This window comes from Nothobranchius furzeri, chromosome 1 (assembly GCF_043380555.1).
Source record: "Nothobranchius furzeri strain GRZ-AD chromosome 1, NfurGRZ-RIMD1, whole genome shotgun sequence".
In the NCBI taxonomy this organism is placed as follows: domain Eukaryota; kingdom Metazoa; phylum Chordata; class Actinopteri; order Cyprinodontiformes; family Nothobranchiidae; genus Nothobranchius; species Nothobranchius furzeri.
This window is the reverse complement of record NC_091741.1, coordinates 51,225,457-51,242,596: the sequence shown is the minus strand read 5'-3', so window position 1 is coordinate 51,242,596 and position 17,140 is coordinate 51,225,457. Positions and strand designations below refer to the sequence as shown.

General features: G+C 38.9%; 1 protein-coding gene across 2 annotated transcripts in view; it reads right to left on the bottom strand.

Annotated features, from left to right (window-relative positions):
• The window catches only part of tfec (transcription factor EC), a 49,996-nt gene extending 33,999 nt beyond the window's left edge, over positions 1-15,997 (bottom strand). Inside the window, exon 1 of one of the 2 annotated variants that reach the window (XM_015957514.3) lies at positions 15,288-15,997. In XM_015957514.3, coding sequence (XP_015813000.1) covers positions 15,288-15,500 — 213 coding nt within the window. In that variant the 5' untranslated portion in view covers positions 15,501-15,997. The remainder of the gene's footprint in view (positions 1-15,287) is intronic. The other variant, XM_015957522.3, reaches the window with a different exon arrangement.
• Positions 15,998-17,140: the final 1,143 nt, after the last annotated feature.

The window sequence follows — 17,140 nt, the reverse complement described above, 5'->3', positions numbered from 1 at the left end:
GCAGCTCAGATCAGACGCTTACCTGTACCTGAAGACTATTATGCAACAGTTTCTTCTGAAGTACACATAAAGGTTACAGTAACTTTTATTTTGTGTCCAGTTATAGTTTCCAGTCTACGGTAGCCTGCTCCAAATTTAGCCGCTAATGCTAACTTTGATATACACAACCACCTCTGACCCCATCAAAACTGGAACCCAAAGCAAACAAATAGAAATGCATCTTATAAAAAAAACAAACAAGCTTCTTTTTCCTTTTAAATGTAATCAGCATGAATTAGCAAAAATATTCCTGATTAATTTGCTCGCCGTTTGATCGTCGTCAACTCACGGCAGTAAGACTTTCTCCTCACTGCTAGTCTCCATTAAATTAAGTAATCAGTTGTGCCTGAGTTCAATTTGTTATCTCCGTAATCCATCCACTGTCAGTTCCAAGTGTTACACGGTCTCTGTCACTATCAGACGCTTTTATTCACCAGACAAGGTTCACTGATACTAAATGTTATGCATGGACCAAGAGTTCACCACCTTCAGACACAAGACTTGGATTGCTGAAGCCCAAACTGAATTTAACTGGTCCTATCAAATAAGGAGGAAATTAAAGTAAAGGCAGTTCTTTTTATTATTCGTTAATCAGATTTTTCTTATCTACCTGAATCTCAACCAGCACTATCAACGTGTCGTAAAAATCTGGTTTCTAATGTATTTACAGCAAATGTTCATTTCAGAAACTCCCGGTTAGCCGCTTTTAGGATTTTAGCCTCACTTCTTTCTAATCTTCCTTCTTCTCTGTACTCTGCATTGTCTCTTAGTTCCTCTTAGCACTGTGGTGAAATGATCTCGTGCAACGCGCCTGTGCAAGGCTAATGTGAGGCGACACAGTCTGAGGACTCACTTAAAAGGCATGTTTCAGGGTATTAATCTCTTGACGCGGCTCACCCACGTATGGGAAACCTTTTCCTATGGCATCGCTGAAATGTTCCAGCATCACGTATTTGTTGAGGCGATACACCATTATTGTGATTCATTTGACCTTTTCTTTTTATTTATTGCACTTTTAGGTTACCTTTGTTTTTTAACGTGTGTTCTAGTAAGGCTCTCAAAGCAACGTTCCTCAAACTTCACTCTCATTTTAATTTTGAAGAAAATGTGAATATGTGCTTTTTTTTTGCAGTACGATTTATATTTTTACTGACAAAAATTCAAGAAAAACATATACTTTAAAAATAACCTAAAGAACAATACACGTTAATTTGTTTCTGGCTTAGGTAAATTATTAAAATACCAAACTGAACTTGACTTCATCTGATGCCATTTCACTCCAGATTTATTCTGCCTTAAACTTAACCTGATTATACTTTTTTTATGTAATTAAGTGATAAAGGCTCTTTTTAAGGTTAGAAACAAGACCGTCCGTTCACATGCCTCAGTCATATTACACAAGTAAAACAATTGTGTGCAAATTCAATTAGAAGGAATAAAAATGACGTGAGGAGCCTACGAAAACGATGAAGCAACATCAAACAGACTATGACCATGGCAGTTCTTTTCTGATCACCTCTACAAACTCATTTCCACAGAATTCTTTAATATCATTTGACCTGAGCTCAGTTTCATCCGCAATCAGAACATTAAATCCGCTGTGTACATCATCAGTTGGCACACTTGCATGCATAGTTGTATCGCCTTGACTCACCTGTCCATACCAGTTATATTCCAGCATTGTAACAGCAGCTGCAGCACCTCCCTTTTGTGCACAGACTAAGAAAATTATAAATAAAATCGTTTGCTTGGTTCTGTCTTATCTGCAGAGCGACAACCTTGACTGCCCCCCGTACAGAGAGGCTGTAGTCAGGATTTAGATGGGAGGCCCGGGCAAAAGCTAAGCTATCACACATGAATTTTGCACACACGGGCTGGCTGAGCATATGCACGCTCGCTCACACACCTCTTGTTGAATTTTGGCACTGCCAGGGCTCACGACCTGTTGATAATGAACCTGAACCCATTATTTTGAGTCAATGAATTGAAAGAAATAGGGCAAAGAATGAAAGCCACAGGGCCAATTAACAGCCTTCTTTGATGTATTACCCTCTCACTCGCCACTCAAGCAGACCGCTCTGCGTCTTTTGTCTTTATCCCCTCTGTTATTCATTAATTATTCTGAGCGGGGTCAAAGTTCACGTGGATAATTGTGCGGACCGTCTCTTTTTGAGGATGGTAAAAGATTCGCCCAATGCTGACACACCCCACCCCACCCCCCAACTGTGCCCAGCCACCTTGAATTATGCCAATTATTCCAATTCTTTGACTTTTTTTCTTTAATCCTCCCTCTCTCTTTTACATCATTGAATCTCTATTTATTGCTTTTGCAGCTCAGTCTAGATCACACACACAGACACACAGACACACACACACTTATGTATTACATGTATTTTGACAATAACCTTCAGTGTTTTCATTGGAAGCTTAAGGCTTCCTTGGGTTAAGCTCAAGCTGCTTATTACATATTTATCATCATTTCACTCAGCAGGTTCACACTGTGAAATCTGGTAAATTATTCAAGTTTTTAGCCGAAACTTGATTTGAACTCCAGCTAGCTCAATACAAATCCACTTATGCGTAACTTTTACATTTATATTATTGATATTGACATAAAAGTGCCAAAAAAGATAGGAAAGTGTATATTTTTGTTCTGGTTTTAGGAACATTTTCTTCCTGATCTTTATGTGAAATGTAGCTTTTCCGCTCTACGGCTCCTACAATTCTCAGCAAGAAACAGTGATTTGCTCATTTTTCCTAAAAATGTCAAAAATATTTAACAAAGAGAGGCTTTCTTCATGGTAATAAATGTCTGACATGGCTCATTTGGGCCTGTCGTTGGCCAGTTGATAGAGTAGAAGAGGAAATGTGGGGAAGAAGATAGATCCAACAAGTGGTGATTTCACTTTTTTGTCCTTTTTTTCTAACAGAAATCACGTGTGGTGCACAGATAAAGTTAACGTAATTGAGTTAAGCATACTCCTTCACTCCCCCCGTGCCTACACTGTTTCTGTGAGTCTGCATGTGAGTGGTGTAATTTTATCGAGATTCTTACTCCAAAACCTTTAGCAGATAACGAAGTTAGTCACAAAGGTTAAGAAAGTACAGAACTTTTCTGCATCAATATCACTAAATTGTTGTCTTTTGATTCAGACATACACTGTTTTAAATGTATTAGTTTGAACTACATTTTTATATGTAATTTTTATCAGGCCAATAAATTTTTTTTAACACATTTGTTCAAATATGGAAAGATTATGACTTTCAATCATCCGTTGGGACAAAAATAGCATTTGACATTTGTGTGGGACTCTCTGAAAAGAAAAAGAAATCAAGAAGAACAGTAAATAGATTACAAATGTTTAATACATCTTTAAAAAGACTAATAAATTAGACAGTCTAATAATGCAATTGTCCGTCTATTCAACCTGATTACTAACAGTTGTGGATTTGTATTTCCTAAAAGTCTCAGACTACACTGTAAAAACTAAGAGTAAACCCAACAAAAAATAAAATAAGCACTATTAATATAAATTACTTTTTGTTCCATTAAAAATAACACACCACCTTAAGAAATCTGAAGGAAACAGACCCGTTTCATTCTGGATTTGTTACTAGACAATGAAGAAGCTTTATAGTTTCCAGTTAAAGGTCAAGAATCTCATCTCATTCGTTGTTGCCAAGCAATGGAAGATGACAGAGTCTGCTCTAACCTCGTGTCTCTTGAGTTTCTTTGGATTTGTTTTCTTCAAAAGGAGGTCCCATGCAGCACCTCTGGCTACGGTCAGTCCTGAAAGGAAACATCCCGGGGCCATTTCTCCGCTGCTGACGCCACTGCCTAAACAAGGTGTCCTATTATGACCCCTCTTTAATTTGTTGTGTGGGAAGCTTTGACTATCAGAGCTACTCATCTTGTCTTTTAACGACAAAGAGCTAGTTAACAAAGTGATAGCCACAAGCCAAAAAAACAGAAGTGATTTAGGGAGCTGATAAGCTCTACGAATTTCTTGGGCTACACTGTTGTGTTCTTCTGCGTTTTGGTTCGAGGGCTTTAGTTTTGATCAAATCTTAATCTTTTTATTATCAGGAAGTTTTGTGTTTAAGGAGGAATAATGTGGAGGTGAAAAAGGAAGAAAATAAAAGTGCTACTTTAGACTTTTTTGTGCTTCCCAATAAATCAAAGAATTGTCTGTTAGTATTTAACTTACGCTCTTTAGAATTGTCTTAAAAGTCCAAAAACTGAAGAATGGGAAATAAAAACTAAATTTGAGCATTATCAGTGCTTAAAGTTTTTTTGTTGCTTTTTTTAAAAGATTAGGCTGAGAATATATATATGTGCGTGTGTGTGTGTGTGTATATATATATATATATATATATATATATATATATATAATACATATATATGTGTGTGTGTGTGTGTGCATGCGTGCGTGCGCGCGTGTGTGTGTGTGTGTGCGTGTGTGTGTGTGTGTGTGTGTGTGTGTGTGTGTGTGTGTGTGTGTGTGTGTGTGTGTGTGTGTGTTTATGAGCCATGAAAATGTAGTCAACGGTTTAAAAGAAATGACTAATTAATGGCAGAGTAATCTCTGACTGGAAAAAGCAGGCTTCAAACTAGGAGAAGGCAAAAGAAGATGGTGCAGTGTCCTGGTGATCTTTCCACTGAAGTAAGTAAAAGTAAATCCAGCATGCTTTGCAGTCAGGTTATAATGAGACGGCTATTATTTCAGACCATTTCAGATGTTTTATAGGTCTGAAAGATTGGCACACTGTTCCCAGACAAGAAAGTGGCTCTTGGGCCAGTTTATGTGTGTGCACAATAATGCAACTATTTAAATGAAAATTAATGATGGGTGTTTCGACGACGCCAGTCACGTACTTTGAGATTTGTCTGCTTGTAAAAGTTCTTAATTAGCATGATTACATCTGCACGTTGCATATGTGATGTCACCACATAATCTCCTCTCCTCTCGCATAGCTGCTCCTTACCAAGTGACCAGATTTATGGTGGTTCTTTCCTCCTGAAGGAAGGATTTGAAGTTTGCTGAACTTACAGCCATTTTCCCTTTGTTTTTCTCTGTTTGTGGTTCAATGATGTCACTTTCGTGAAGCGCATATGTACTCCTGGACCTTTTTTCACACTAAACCTAAAATAGCATTTCCCCTGTCGGAAAATAAGTGAGTTCTTGGTATCAAAATGTGTCTTTAGAATTCATGGACATTATATGTGAAATCCATGGCACATAACAAGCAGAATTAGGAAAAAGCGTTTTAGCACCATGAACTTGCATTCATTTTTTCATTCTTCCGGACTCCGAAAGTAGATGGGTGTGACTTAGGCGCCCCATGACGCCGTGCCATCTTCTCATGCCTTCTCTCCTTTTGAACCCTGCCTTTTTCCAGTCAGAGAACCACTCTGCCATTTATTAGTCATTTCTTATAACCCTTTCACTATGTTTTCATGGTTCACAAACACAAGTCTAAATAAGCATTTTTAGATTATTAAAAATTAAATGTTGGTCTATCTTTTATAACAGCAGGATCCTGAGATACTCTATTTGTTTGTCTCGTCAACACAAGTTTAGACTAAATCCAATGGAAATTTGGATTTCCCAGCTTCCACCGAGCATTCAAACACACCATGTACGCACGAATCAGTCAGGTGTGAAAATAGTCTCAAAAGGATTTTTGTACTTGTAAACTGATCTGTGTGTAATGTAGTTTTGCCCATGTTTACCAGGTGATTTGTGCGTGCATACTCCATGTTCTGTATGTGTAAGAACTGAAGTTACACACGAAAATGTAAACACAAGTTACAAATCAAGAGTTACACACACACAAATCTAGATAGACACACACAAATATAGATATACACACAAATATAGATATACACACAAATATAGATACACACACAAATATAGATATACACACACACAAATATAGATACACACAAAAATCTAGACACATACGCACAGATCTTTTGAAACTTTTTCTCCCCATAGGCTAGATTCTCCCAAGACGTTGGTGAAAAAATATTGCAACACTGATGGAAGGAAATCTCCTGCAGAAACAATGCATGATGCATACATGCAGTGAAGTTTTTATTTTCTCTGAAACTTTAAATTTGAGCTTTTCAGCGTTTAGTATGTTGTTACTAAACTAACCACAACCTCATGACCAGACATTTAGAACTCCAAATAAAGAACACTCAGTAGAACCCTTTATTTATTTATTTATTTATTTATTTATTTATTTATTTATTTATTTGTTTGTTTGTTTATTTATTTATTTATTTATTTATTTGCGTTAGTTGTTATGCATATGTGTTTAACCAGTATCTAACTGGGTTGAGGGTGTTGGTAAAAACTTGGAGATGCAAATTTGCAAAGAAAACATGCATATTTTCCCTTTGCACTGAATTGATAATAACTACAGTTTTTGAGAGTGTCAAAACTGCTAATAGATGCCCATGACAACTCCGTCACTCTTGACAGGAAATTTATCTTGCAAATTTTTCAAGCATGTAGAAAGTTACACAAATACAGCAGCAAGGCCCAATTTGAACACTGTTCACAAACCTGCAGCCCAATGAGATGCTGGCTCATAACTGTATTCAGTTTAATCTGTATTCAGATTGATCATGGTTGATTTCTTCATTAAATTATTTCTCATCGCTTACTTTGGTTTATGATTACCAGTTAATGATGATGATGATGATGATGATGATGATGATGATGATGATGATGATGATGATGATGTTGTGTCAACTTGATGTCCTAATTTCACCTCTGGGGAGACCCCCAGCCCATTCCCTTCTTCCTTAAACACACATCAGCAGGATGCCGCTGTTGGTCCCACCAGTTCTTTCTTACATAAAGCAATCTACACTAGCCACATGCTAATACTACAACTCACCACACATAGTACCATTTTTACCCCCTTTTGAATCCTATTAGTGCATGAACCTAGTTTAACTGAAAAAGACTGTCGACTTCACTCAATTGGGCCTAATAGGATTAGGCTGCTGGTATGGGCCTGGAGATTTAAATAGGAGTGGAATTTTGGCAGACACCAGCTCAGGCCGTTGTATTAATCTTATAAAGGTTGTAGAGTATGAGTGGTTTGGTTTCTGGCCTTAGTGATGCCCAGTGTCTGGAGGGCATTCATGGTGGTAGTATTTGTATTTGCATCAGACAAGATGGGAGGGCTGCAGGTGTCCTGGTCAGATTGTGTGTTGAGCTATTAAAGTTTAGCAAACAAGTTTTTGTGGTATTAGGTCCAATAGACTGGATGTTATGTAGCCATACAGAATACAACACAGATGGTTTTTGTTTTATAATGTTACTGAAAATTACACTTTTGTACAACATTCCCAAAATGGAAACATAACAGAAGATTTTGGAATTCAGTGCACTTCAGGTCCTTCATTGAGAAACAATGTTTTACTTATTATTATTGAAAGTGATCAGCCACTTTGAGTTTAACATGCAGGATGAATGTGAAAATAGTCTCCTACACTTATTTTCTGCATTAGGTTCTGATATATAAGGCAGGTATAAAACAGACAGATAAACACTTGGTTCAGACAAGCCGTCCAGGAAACAGCAGAGAACGTCTCGACTAGGATAAGCTAACCATTAGCATTAGCAACTCCACCACACAGCACAACTTCTTCAGGCTTGTGCTATTTGTGGGGATAAAACATCAACGTTGCAAAGCAAATGGAGTCAGTCAGTGGTAAAATCATGTTGCTGTTAACCTATCCAAGGCGAGACGTCCAAATATCAGGAAATAAAACTCCAGATTCTGCTGTGTTCAGCTCAACTTGGATCTGGCTTACTTCTAGTTCTTGATAGAAGTGCACCAAAGCTTCAGTGCCCGTGAGTATGATATACAACACAGTTGTTCCTACTAGAGACCACTGCAAATTTATTTAAAAAATAAGTGTGTTTGATATTTAATAACCATATTACTCTTTCTTATATACAGATTATAAACAGCTTAGTTGCCCATTGGTGTTGTTTCTCGTGGATGAGGTTATCGCAGCTGTTTGTTGTCGGGGCAGCAGTAGCTCAACAGGTTGAGCGGGTTGTCCAGTAATCGGAAGGTCGCAGGTTCGATCCCGGCTCCGGACAGAGAATTCTGCTGTTGTGTCCTTGGGCAAGACACTTAACCCCCCTTGCCTGCTGGTGGTGGTCGGAGGGACCGGTGGCGTCTGTGCTCGGCAGCCTCGCCTCTGTCAGTGCACCCCAGGGCAGCTGTGGCTACATCGTAGCTCATCACCACCAGTGTGTGAATGAGTGTGTGAATGGATGAATGATACACTTTAGTGGAAAGCGCTTTGGAGTCCTTACTCTGAGAGGCGCTATACAAGTGCGGGTCATTTATCATTATCATTATCACTGTCAAGCATAATTTTTTTTAAGCGTTTCATGTGTGTTATTCAGAGATAACCTGCTCTTGTTTTGTGCACGCTTATTATCATTCACACACACATTCACACATTGGTGGTGATGAGCTATATTGTAACCACAGCTGCCTTGGGGCACACTCACATAAGCGAGGCTGCCGTACACGAGTCACCCCAACCACTACCAGCAGGCAGGGAGGGTGAAGTGTCTTGCCCAAGTACAAAATGACTAACATGGACAGAGCCTGAGTTCAAACTGGCAACCCACCGATTACAGAGCAAAATCCTAACCCCTGAGTAGGGCTGCACAATATTAGGAAAACCTGCGATATTCGATAACAGTGCTTAATATTGCGATATCGATATTACTCACGATAAATGAACAAATACTAAAGTATTCAGTGTTGATGTCGTCTGGCGTGTGATGTCTGCTTTGGGTTCAAAGCAAACAAAAACTAATGCATGAATTCCATTACAACATAACATTTTTATTGCAAAAATATGCAGCTGCACCTGCTACTGTATTAGCAGCAAAACAACAAACTGCATGCATGCAGTTTCTCAGTGACTTTAAAACATCACCACCACCATAAAACTTTTTCTGATGCTCCAAATACAGAAAAACATCCCTTACCAGGGTTTTCTGAATAAATAAATAAAAAAAAATCAGAAAATAAGTTTAAATGTTAAATAATAGTTAACATCACTTAATGCAACAGCAAATTCTCTCATTGCTACTGAGCATTTTCTCCACTTATGTGGTTATGATATACGGCTGTTGCTGTAATTGGGAAGTGAACTGTGCTGGGCCAAACTAGGAGAATATTAAGATTTTCTGAGGGAAAGAGAAAAACAATTGTCTACCTTTCAGAAGAGGAACTGGCAAAAAAAACTGCATGGAAAATATGTGAAAACGTTTGGTTTTAACCCCAAATTGAACAAGTTTACCTGGATCTTAAAAAGCAGCTCAGATGATGAAACTGCAACCATGATTCTGATAACAAGCTAACAAATTGAACTAGCTCCTCTTAAGATAACCGGCTAGCAGAGCTTCTGACTGACAGTTTATGTGCAGCAGCAAATCAACTATCCTGATTAACAAGGTTATAAAAGCTCATAAAGAAAAAATCACTTTGATGTGTGGGGGAACTTTTCCAGGCCCTCTTTAGACTGGGAGGAGAGTGCTGTAGCCATTTAGCTGGAAGCTAACCGGAGCCTGGGGCTAACACTAGCGACATGAAGGTGGGTTGATTCACCGGCACGTGTCGGAGTCAGCCCGGTAAAAATGATTAACGACACCGAGCGGACTCACGTTCACGTTTGAAAGCAGCGCTGAATCCAGAAACCTCAGCACAAAGTGCGTTTGTTGCTCTGAGCCAGCATGACGAACAAGGGAACAGCGCCGCAAACTCTGTTCGGGTGTTGCTTTCCAAAAGGGTCTACGTAGGGGCCGGGCGTATTACGTGAACAGAACCATCAGATTGGCCGCATATCAGAAGGACTACATTTGATTGGTCAAATAAGACTTCCGCATAAAAAACAGAGCTGGTTTACAAAAAGCTGATGTATGACACGGATGGAAATGTTTGAACCAAACATTTATCGCTGTTTTTGCCGTGTTTTGCGATGGGCCTATCGCACGTCCTGTTATCGCGATGACGATAATTTTTCGATACATTGTGCAGCCCTACCCCTGAGCTACATTTGCCCTCATGTATACAAACAGATTGTATACAATTTGTTTCATTATTTTGAGAGCTAAACAGAACTATTTGGTATCGTTACGCATTTTCCTAAATTATCGTCTCTCGACTTGTTGTCCTGAGGCACATGTACTTTAACCAGAAGATATTTAATCGTTTTTTACATGAAAGAGTCAGAGGATTGTGCAATGAAATGTTGGGCCTTGGTGTTCTGGCTTTTCCTTCCCTGGTATCACTGACTGCAGTACTTCATTGTTTGCATTCTGGCAAACAAGCACATCTAACGTCATCCCATTATTGGATTGCTTTTTTCCCCAACCAGTCTTGTGAGAAATTTTCATTGATAGGTTAGTAGTTCTAGTTGAGTCAGCAGTTTGTTTGCATGTAACATTTTTCCTTCTTTTCTTGAATCAAGACTAAATGAGTGAATCTTTCCCAATCTAAATCCCAGCAAAGCTCCTAGAGTCCAGTCGCTCCCCTTGGTTTCTAATCACCAATCTTCCCAGGGTGTCATACCCAGTCCCATTCCAACACCTCATAATGTCTGTCCCGGAGGTCTCTTCAGGTCTTTGAGTGCTGTGAATAGCTTTCTTGGTGGCCTTGAAACCCCCCACTGCACCACCTTGAGGGATTATGTTATGTTTTAACCAGAAGCACCCCGTGTTTTAGCTCTGATCTCTTGATGTTGGAAGAACAATTGGTTTAGAGAGAGGTCGAGGGTTGGCTGGACAGGTGGTGTGTGTGTGTGTGTGTGTGTGTGTGTGTGTGTGTGTGTGTGTGTGTGTGTGTGTGTGTGTGTGTGTGTGTGTGTGTGTGTGTTGTTGGGTTGGAGTAATGTCCAATGTGAAACACTTAAAGCTTGAATGTGAGGCATTTAGTGGTTATAATGTCTAATCCTATTAGAGGCTTGGACAACATAAGATTATCAGATCGGTTGGGGCAACAACTTGAGAAAATTTAGCGTTTTGTAGTTTCATTTTAAAATGTGTCATTAAAAGATAAGAATTGTTGCACTTACCTTTAGGTTTTTAAGTATTGATACCTGATTTTCTTGCTTTCATTAAAAACATTTAATATTTGAGTCTTTTTAGAGTTTTACAAGAAACTCACAAAAAGGCCTGGCCCTCGTGTTGCTTGTGAATGTGAAATGCATTTTTTTTTGTTAGTGAGTACTAACTGCTAAAAAAAAAAGACTGAGGAAACAAGGTTCCCTTAAGCTATGTTAATTACCATTGCATGCCCGGCCATTTTTCTTATATTTGCTGCCATTTCTATGAGCTTCAGAAATAGAAACAATGAAACTGCTGTTCCTTAAAATATAATTTTCACAGGTCATGTAAAAAAAACTGGTTTCAAATGCAAGGACTTGTTTAATTAGTTAATTTTATTTCTGGAACACTGTGTAAATTAGCTAACTTGGCCCCTAGTGGCTTTTTCCAGCAGTCTTAACCCTTTAACACACCATAACAAGCAATGAAAAAGTAATGCTAATAATACTAAAGGTTAATTTTACTCATATTTCTAAAACATTTGCAGTGGTCTCTAATATGAATTAATGTCTTTTAGGTCATTCTCTGATGACAAAAGCTCCGGTGTGCCTGTTTGAGGTTGTAAGTCAGCTGGAGGAGAAAGTGGCAGAAGACGGTAGGATTTGTATTATTTGCTTATATTTGGAAATCACGCCTCTGATTGGCTAACAGTCAGAGATAAAGAGCGTACCTCTGACTCTGTTTGCTTTGCAACATTGATGTTTTATCTCCACAAAAAACACAAGCCTGAAGGAGTTCTGCTGCGTGGTGGAGCTGCTAATGCTAATGGTTAGCTTCTCCTAGTCGAGACCCTCTCTGCTGTTTCCTCTACTCTAAATCAACATGAGTCAAGATTGGTGAGTCTATGAATGATACGTGACAGTGTGACATATATCTGTCTGGCTTTTCTGAACCAAGAGTCCCCCCCCCCCCCCCCCCCCCCCCCCCTATTTTCCATCAGAAGCTAATGCAGGAAATGCAGTTGTCAGGCTAGTTAAGTCCTCTTTTATCCATGTAAATAATAATAATAATACATTTTATTTGTAACATACTTTATATTTCAACAGTCTCAAAGTTCTCAATAAAATGAACCTAGCAAATGACTTTCCCACAAAGATAAGTCTTACTGGTCCATTTAAAAGCATTTACAGTTTGTGGGGTCCTAAGGTGGACTGAGAGGGCATTCTACAGCCTTGGAGCTGCAGTTGCAAAGGCCCATCACCCATCTACATACCGGGAATTGGGATCATATAAATTTAAATGTCAATTGGCTTATCTTTGATAGACCTATACAATTTCAACAAGTGAGAGAAATTTTCTACCAAGCACCCATCCAGCACATCTGATTCTAACAAGTTATTAACTGGATTCTGCTGAACTTGGCTAAATTTTATCATATCAAATCAAAGTTTATTTATAGAGCTTTTTTCATGATAAAATCAGCACAAAGTGCTTTACATAAAAAAAACCATTAAAGTGAGCTAAAAATTGTTAAATATATCAATGAAAAGCCAAGATAAAAAGGTAGGCATTGAGCCTCTTCTTAAAAACATAAATATTTTCAGCAGCCCTGAGGTTCTCCGGCACACCGTTCCACAGACGAAGGCCTTAGTGGGAAAACGATGCTTCGCCATAAGTTTTGGTTCGAACTTTTGGTTTGACTAAAAGGCCAGTACTGGAGGATTTCAGGGACGGCGGTGGCTCATAATTTAATAGAAGGTCAGCTAAACAGGATGGTCCAAGACCATGGAGACATTTATAAACCAATAAAAGCACCTTCATATCGATCCTAAAATGTACAGGAAGCCAATGCAGTGATTTTAAAATTGGTGTAATATGTTCCTGCCCTCTGGTCCCGGTCAGCACATGTGCATCTGAATTCTGGAGTACCGTAATTATAAGCTCATTAGACCCTACACACCTCCTAATTTCTTATTATTGTTTTCAAACAGCACAATCCATAACCTACACCTAAGGTCTATCTACCGTAAATAGAAACATAAGAAATATTCAGCAGATTTCTTGAACCCTCCTGCTACTCTTCCTCTAGTCTACAGTCAAGAGGGTAGCTTGTGCCTTGAAGCAAATATCAAACTGCAAACATCCACAAGCATTTGTGCGAGCCAACAAACACAGAGCAGAGCAACTTTAGCACATGAAAGGCCTCCTACCAAAGTGGAAAGCACAGCGCAACAATGCTTTGAAGTCCACCAGCTATCCGTCTAACGTAGGGATATTTTCTGTTCTTTCTCGTCTAAAAGTCTGATTCATATAGCCCTACAGGAAAACCTCACCATAAAGTCAAGAGGCAATCTGGGAGGATTTTTGGTGCGCCTGGTGCATCCAAAACATCTAAAATTCACTTCTGTTTTGCATCAAAGTAATGCAGAGCACTTGATGCATTTTATTTATCCCAGATGAAACCGGCAATCTTTGTGCAATATAAACATATAAATAAAGAAATACTCACATGCAGTATGCAATAGCATATGAATATACCCTGTGAGTATGCATTTGGTGACAAACTAAATATAAATCTCACAGTGGTTTTTAGCAAATGTGGAAAAAATAGTAATTTAGTTACAGGTGGACAAAAAGTATTGATAAAGCACAAAGATATTTTTCTTCTTATAGCATTTAAATACCATAATTTATAAATTTAGTTTTGTCTAAAAACACACAAACCTGAGGAAATGGGATCATAGAGAAAATTGGCTCATAAAAAATGAAAAGTTGGAAGAAAAGATGAAGGTTTTTATCCAAACTAGACAGGCACATGTGTTCTTCTTCCTGTGGAGGGTTTTAAACCCATTTGTCACACATGATCAGATACAAACTGTACTCTGCGTTCGTATCAAATCTGAACTGATTGCTCAAAAAATCACTAGCTATGTTTACATGGGCACAAATAATCGGAATAATGCCCTATCAGATCAAAGATTCTCCATGTATTGGAATATTCTGATCCGATACGGCCCAATTGGACTGAAATTCCGATCAACGTCCTTGAACACAGCCATTTGGATAGTTGGGGGGTAAAAATAATGCCCACTACACATGTGTGCAACTTCAGCGTGATGTCTTTCTGCCTTTGCAGATGCTCAGGACAAGTAAAAAACATGGCAGGAGGTAAATAGAAGTGGTCTGTTGCCAACGCTGTTTTCTTAATGGGAACACCATGGAAGCTCAATATTATTGAACGACCCCGAAAAGCTAGAAATGCTGAGTTATACACTCAAGTGCATCTAAAGATGCAGGAAGCGGGAATTCACTGAAGGTTCGACCAAATCAAAATTAGCTGGAAAGGTAAATCAACGAACAAAGCTGGAGAAAAAAAAATCAAATGCGAGTGAAAAGACGTGCGGACAAGATGGTGTTTGGTTACTTTTTTTTTCCAGGAAAGACAACTCTGCAAATGCTCAACCTGTTTAATCTGATTGAATGCTCGGTGCATGTATACTCACGGCGTGATCGGATCATTTCACTTAAGTGTCCATGTAAACAGAGATTTGGGATTTCCGATCAACCAAGATTTGAATTGGATATTTGGTGCATGTAAACGTAGCTACTGATCAGAGAACTTAGTTTGACAGCTCCGCCTGAAACAATCACAGACTGGTTTGGAATTTTGAGTTAACATGAAAATGCCTCCCAACTCAGGAGAACACGTAGGCTTTATATCTGTGGATGTAATTTCCTTAATTTATTTAAGAGTCTAAAACTTTTGAAGAGGATCTATTAAATATTGGGTTAATTAATTTTTTTGTGGTGCCCAAACTAATGCAACTGTCAAATTTTGTTTAAGCAAGTATTGCACAATTTCTGTAAATCCTATACTCTTCATTTCACTTCTCAAATATCACTGTGTGTGTCTCCTATATGGTATATTTAACTATCATTTTTTATAACAGCCAACGACTTAGCCAGGAAAACCATGATGATTAACAGCGCTGCCCAAATTTCCGCATCCAATAGGACATAACGAAAAATAAATGGTTTTCATTCCCAAAATTCAGTATCCCATCATACATTCTCCCAGTCTGTATTATTAAACTGGGCTCTATGTTGTACAGTCGAGATTTGCAGTGGTGTTTTGGCATGAGAACCTACCTTCCACGTGGTTTCAGACCGGTGCCATGCATGGGCTTGTGGTCTGCGGTAGACTTCACCATAAGGATGTTGCCGAACCGGATGATGGGTGGTGCCATGTGGGTAGAACTGAGGCCAACTATGTGGATGTGGTACAAAATCAAACACGGCCCGCCCATCAACTCTCTCACTAATCACCCACTGGCTCTCCGGGCCAGACGACGGCAGAAACATTTCTGGCAGGAACAAAACTGGTTCTAAGGGGAAAAGAAAGGGAAGTAATTATTAGTCAGTAAATTACCTAACTGGATAATGAAATTGTAAATTATATTTATTAAATTATGATTTCTACTTTGTCTTTCTTGGTGAACATCTTGTTTAGGAGACAGTAAATTAGACTCTGTGGCAGTGTTGCCAACTCCCCCTGACAGAAAGTAGCTGAAGTTGACGCAGACAGTCACCAGATGTCGCTAGATGATGACACACACTAATTTGCATATTGATGACATCATCACGCATCATCAGGCATTCATTTTCCTCTCAACATCTAAAAAAATTTGCATATAAAAAGGTGTATGAAGATTTTTAAAACATGTTGGTCTTTCTTAGAATTAAGTGGGAGGAAAATAATATTTTATCAGTTAAATTGATTAATTAGCATGATTAAAATGGCCCAAATTGCTTTGATGTGTAAAATAAATGTCAAAAGTATAAATAAAGTGATAGTACGACACTTTTGGTGTGACGATCCAAACCATTCTGTTGTAGCAATGTTTCCCAACCCTGGTCCTCAGGGCACACTGACCTGCATGTTTTCCATGTCTCCGCTTCAGTACACATTTACATTTGCTCCTCAGGAGGACATCAAGTGCAGCAGATGCCTGTTAATCACTCATTCATTTAAGTCAGGTGTGGCAGCAGGGAAACACTGGTGTTTTAAAGGGCAACATGGAAAACATGCAGGCCAGTGTGCCTTGAGGACAATGGTTGGGAAACACTATATTATTGGACAAGTTTGTGAATTACCAGCATTTTCATGAAAAGCTGCTTTCCCCCTTCATAGTTTCTCAACTTCTCCATTGTGTTTTCTCTCCATCATGATAATAATGGTGCACAGAGCAAAAGGGAGCAGGTGTCTCATGATATGACCATCCCAGTGTGACTGAAGGAAATTCAGATGAGCTACAGAGCTGCGTGTGTTAACAGGATGGTAGTTCAAACTCCCGTTGACTTTATTTGCCAAATGCAGAAAGGGTCAAAGTGTCTGACAACTGCAGACTCAGAGACTGCAGGTTGAAGCCTGCGCCGTCTCTAGTAGAAACATAAACCTGCAGCAGGCGTAAATCCGCAATCTCCAGCTCTACAGTTGTACGTCTGTTCTTGGCCTGGCCGAGAACGGTTTATGATTGGTCGGTCCTTGTGCACATGCTCAGATTATCATTCTCTTTCCTTAGTCCCAGAAGAATGGTTCAGAGCGCAAATGGTTTATTTGTTGCTAATCTGCAGGGAATATCTACGGTACAAGAAAGTTCTACAAAAAGTAGCAAAGGTCTTCGAAAATGTCGCTAGGTTTGTCAGTAAGCACTTTTTGGGAAAAAAGTAATGGGGGGGGGGGGGGGGGGTTGTCGAAAAGTTGTTAGGAATGCGACAAAGTCACTGAATTGGCAACACTGCTCTGTGGTTTTCTGTTTTCTTTTCTCTTCAAAACAAACAAACAAAAAAAGGATAATTTTGGCACATTTTATCAATGTTGTCGTAGGTATTTAAAATATTGCTTTCCTTTCCCTTTTTTCCCCAAAAGGTGGAAATCACTATGGCAACCTGTCTCATGTATTGTACATTTTTAAGTGTTTCAGAATTTCTTCAGCAGTGTT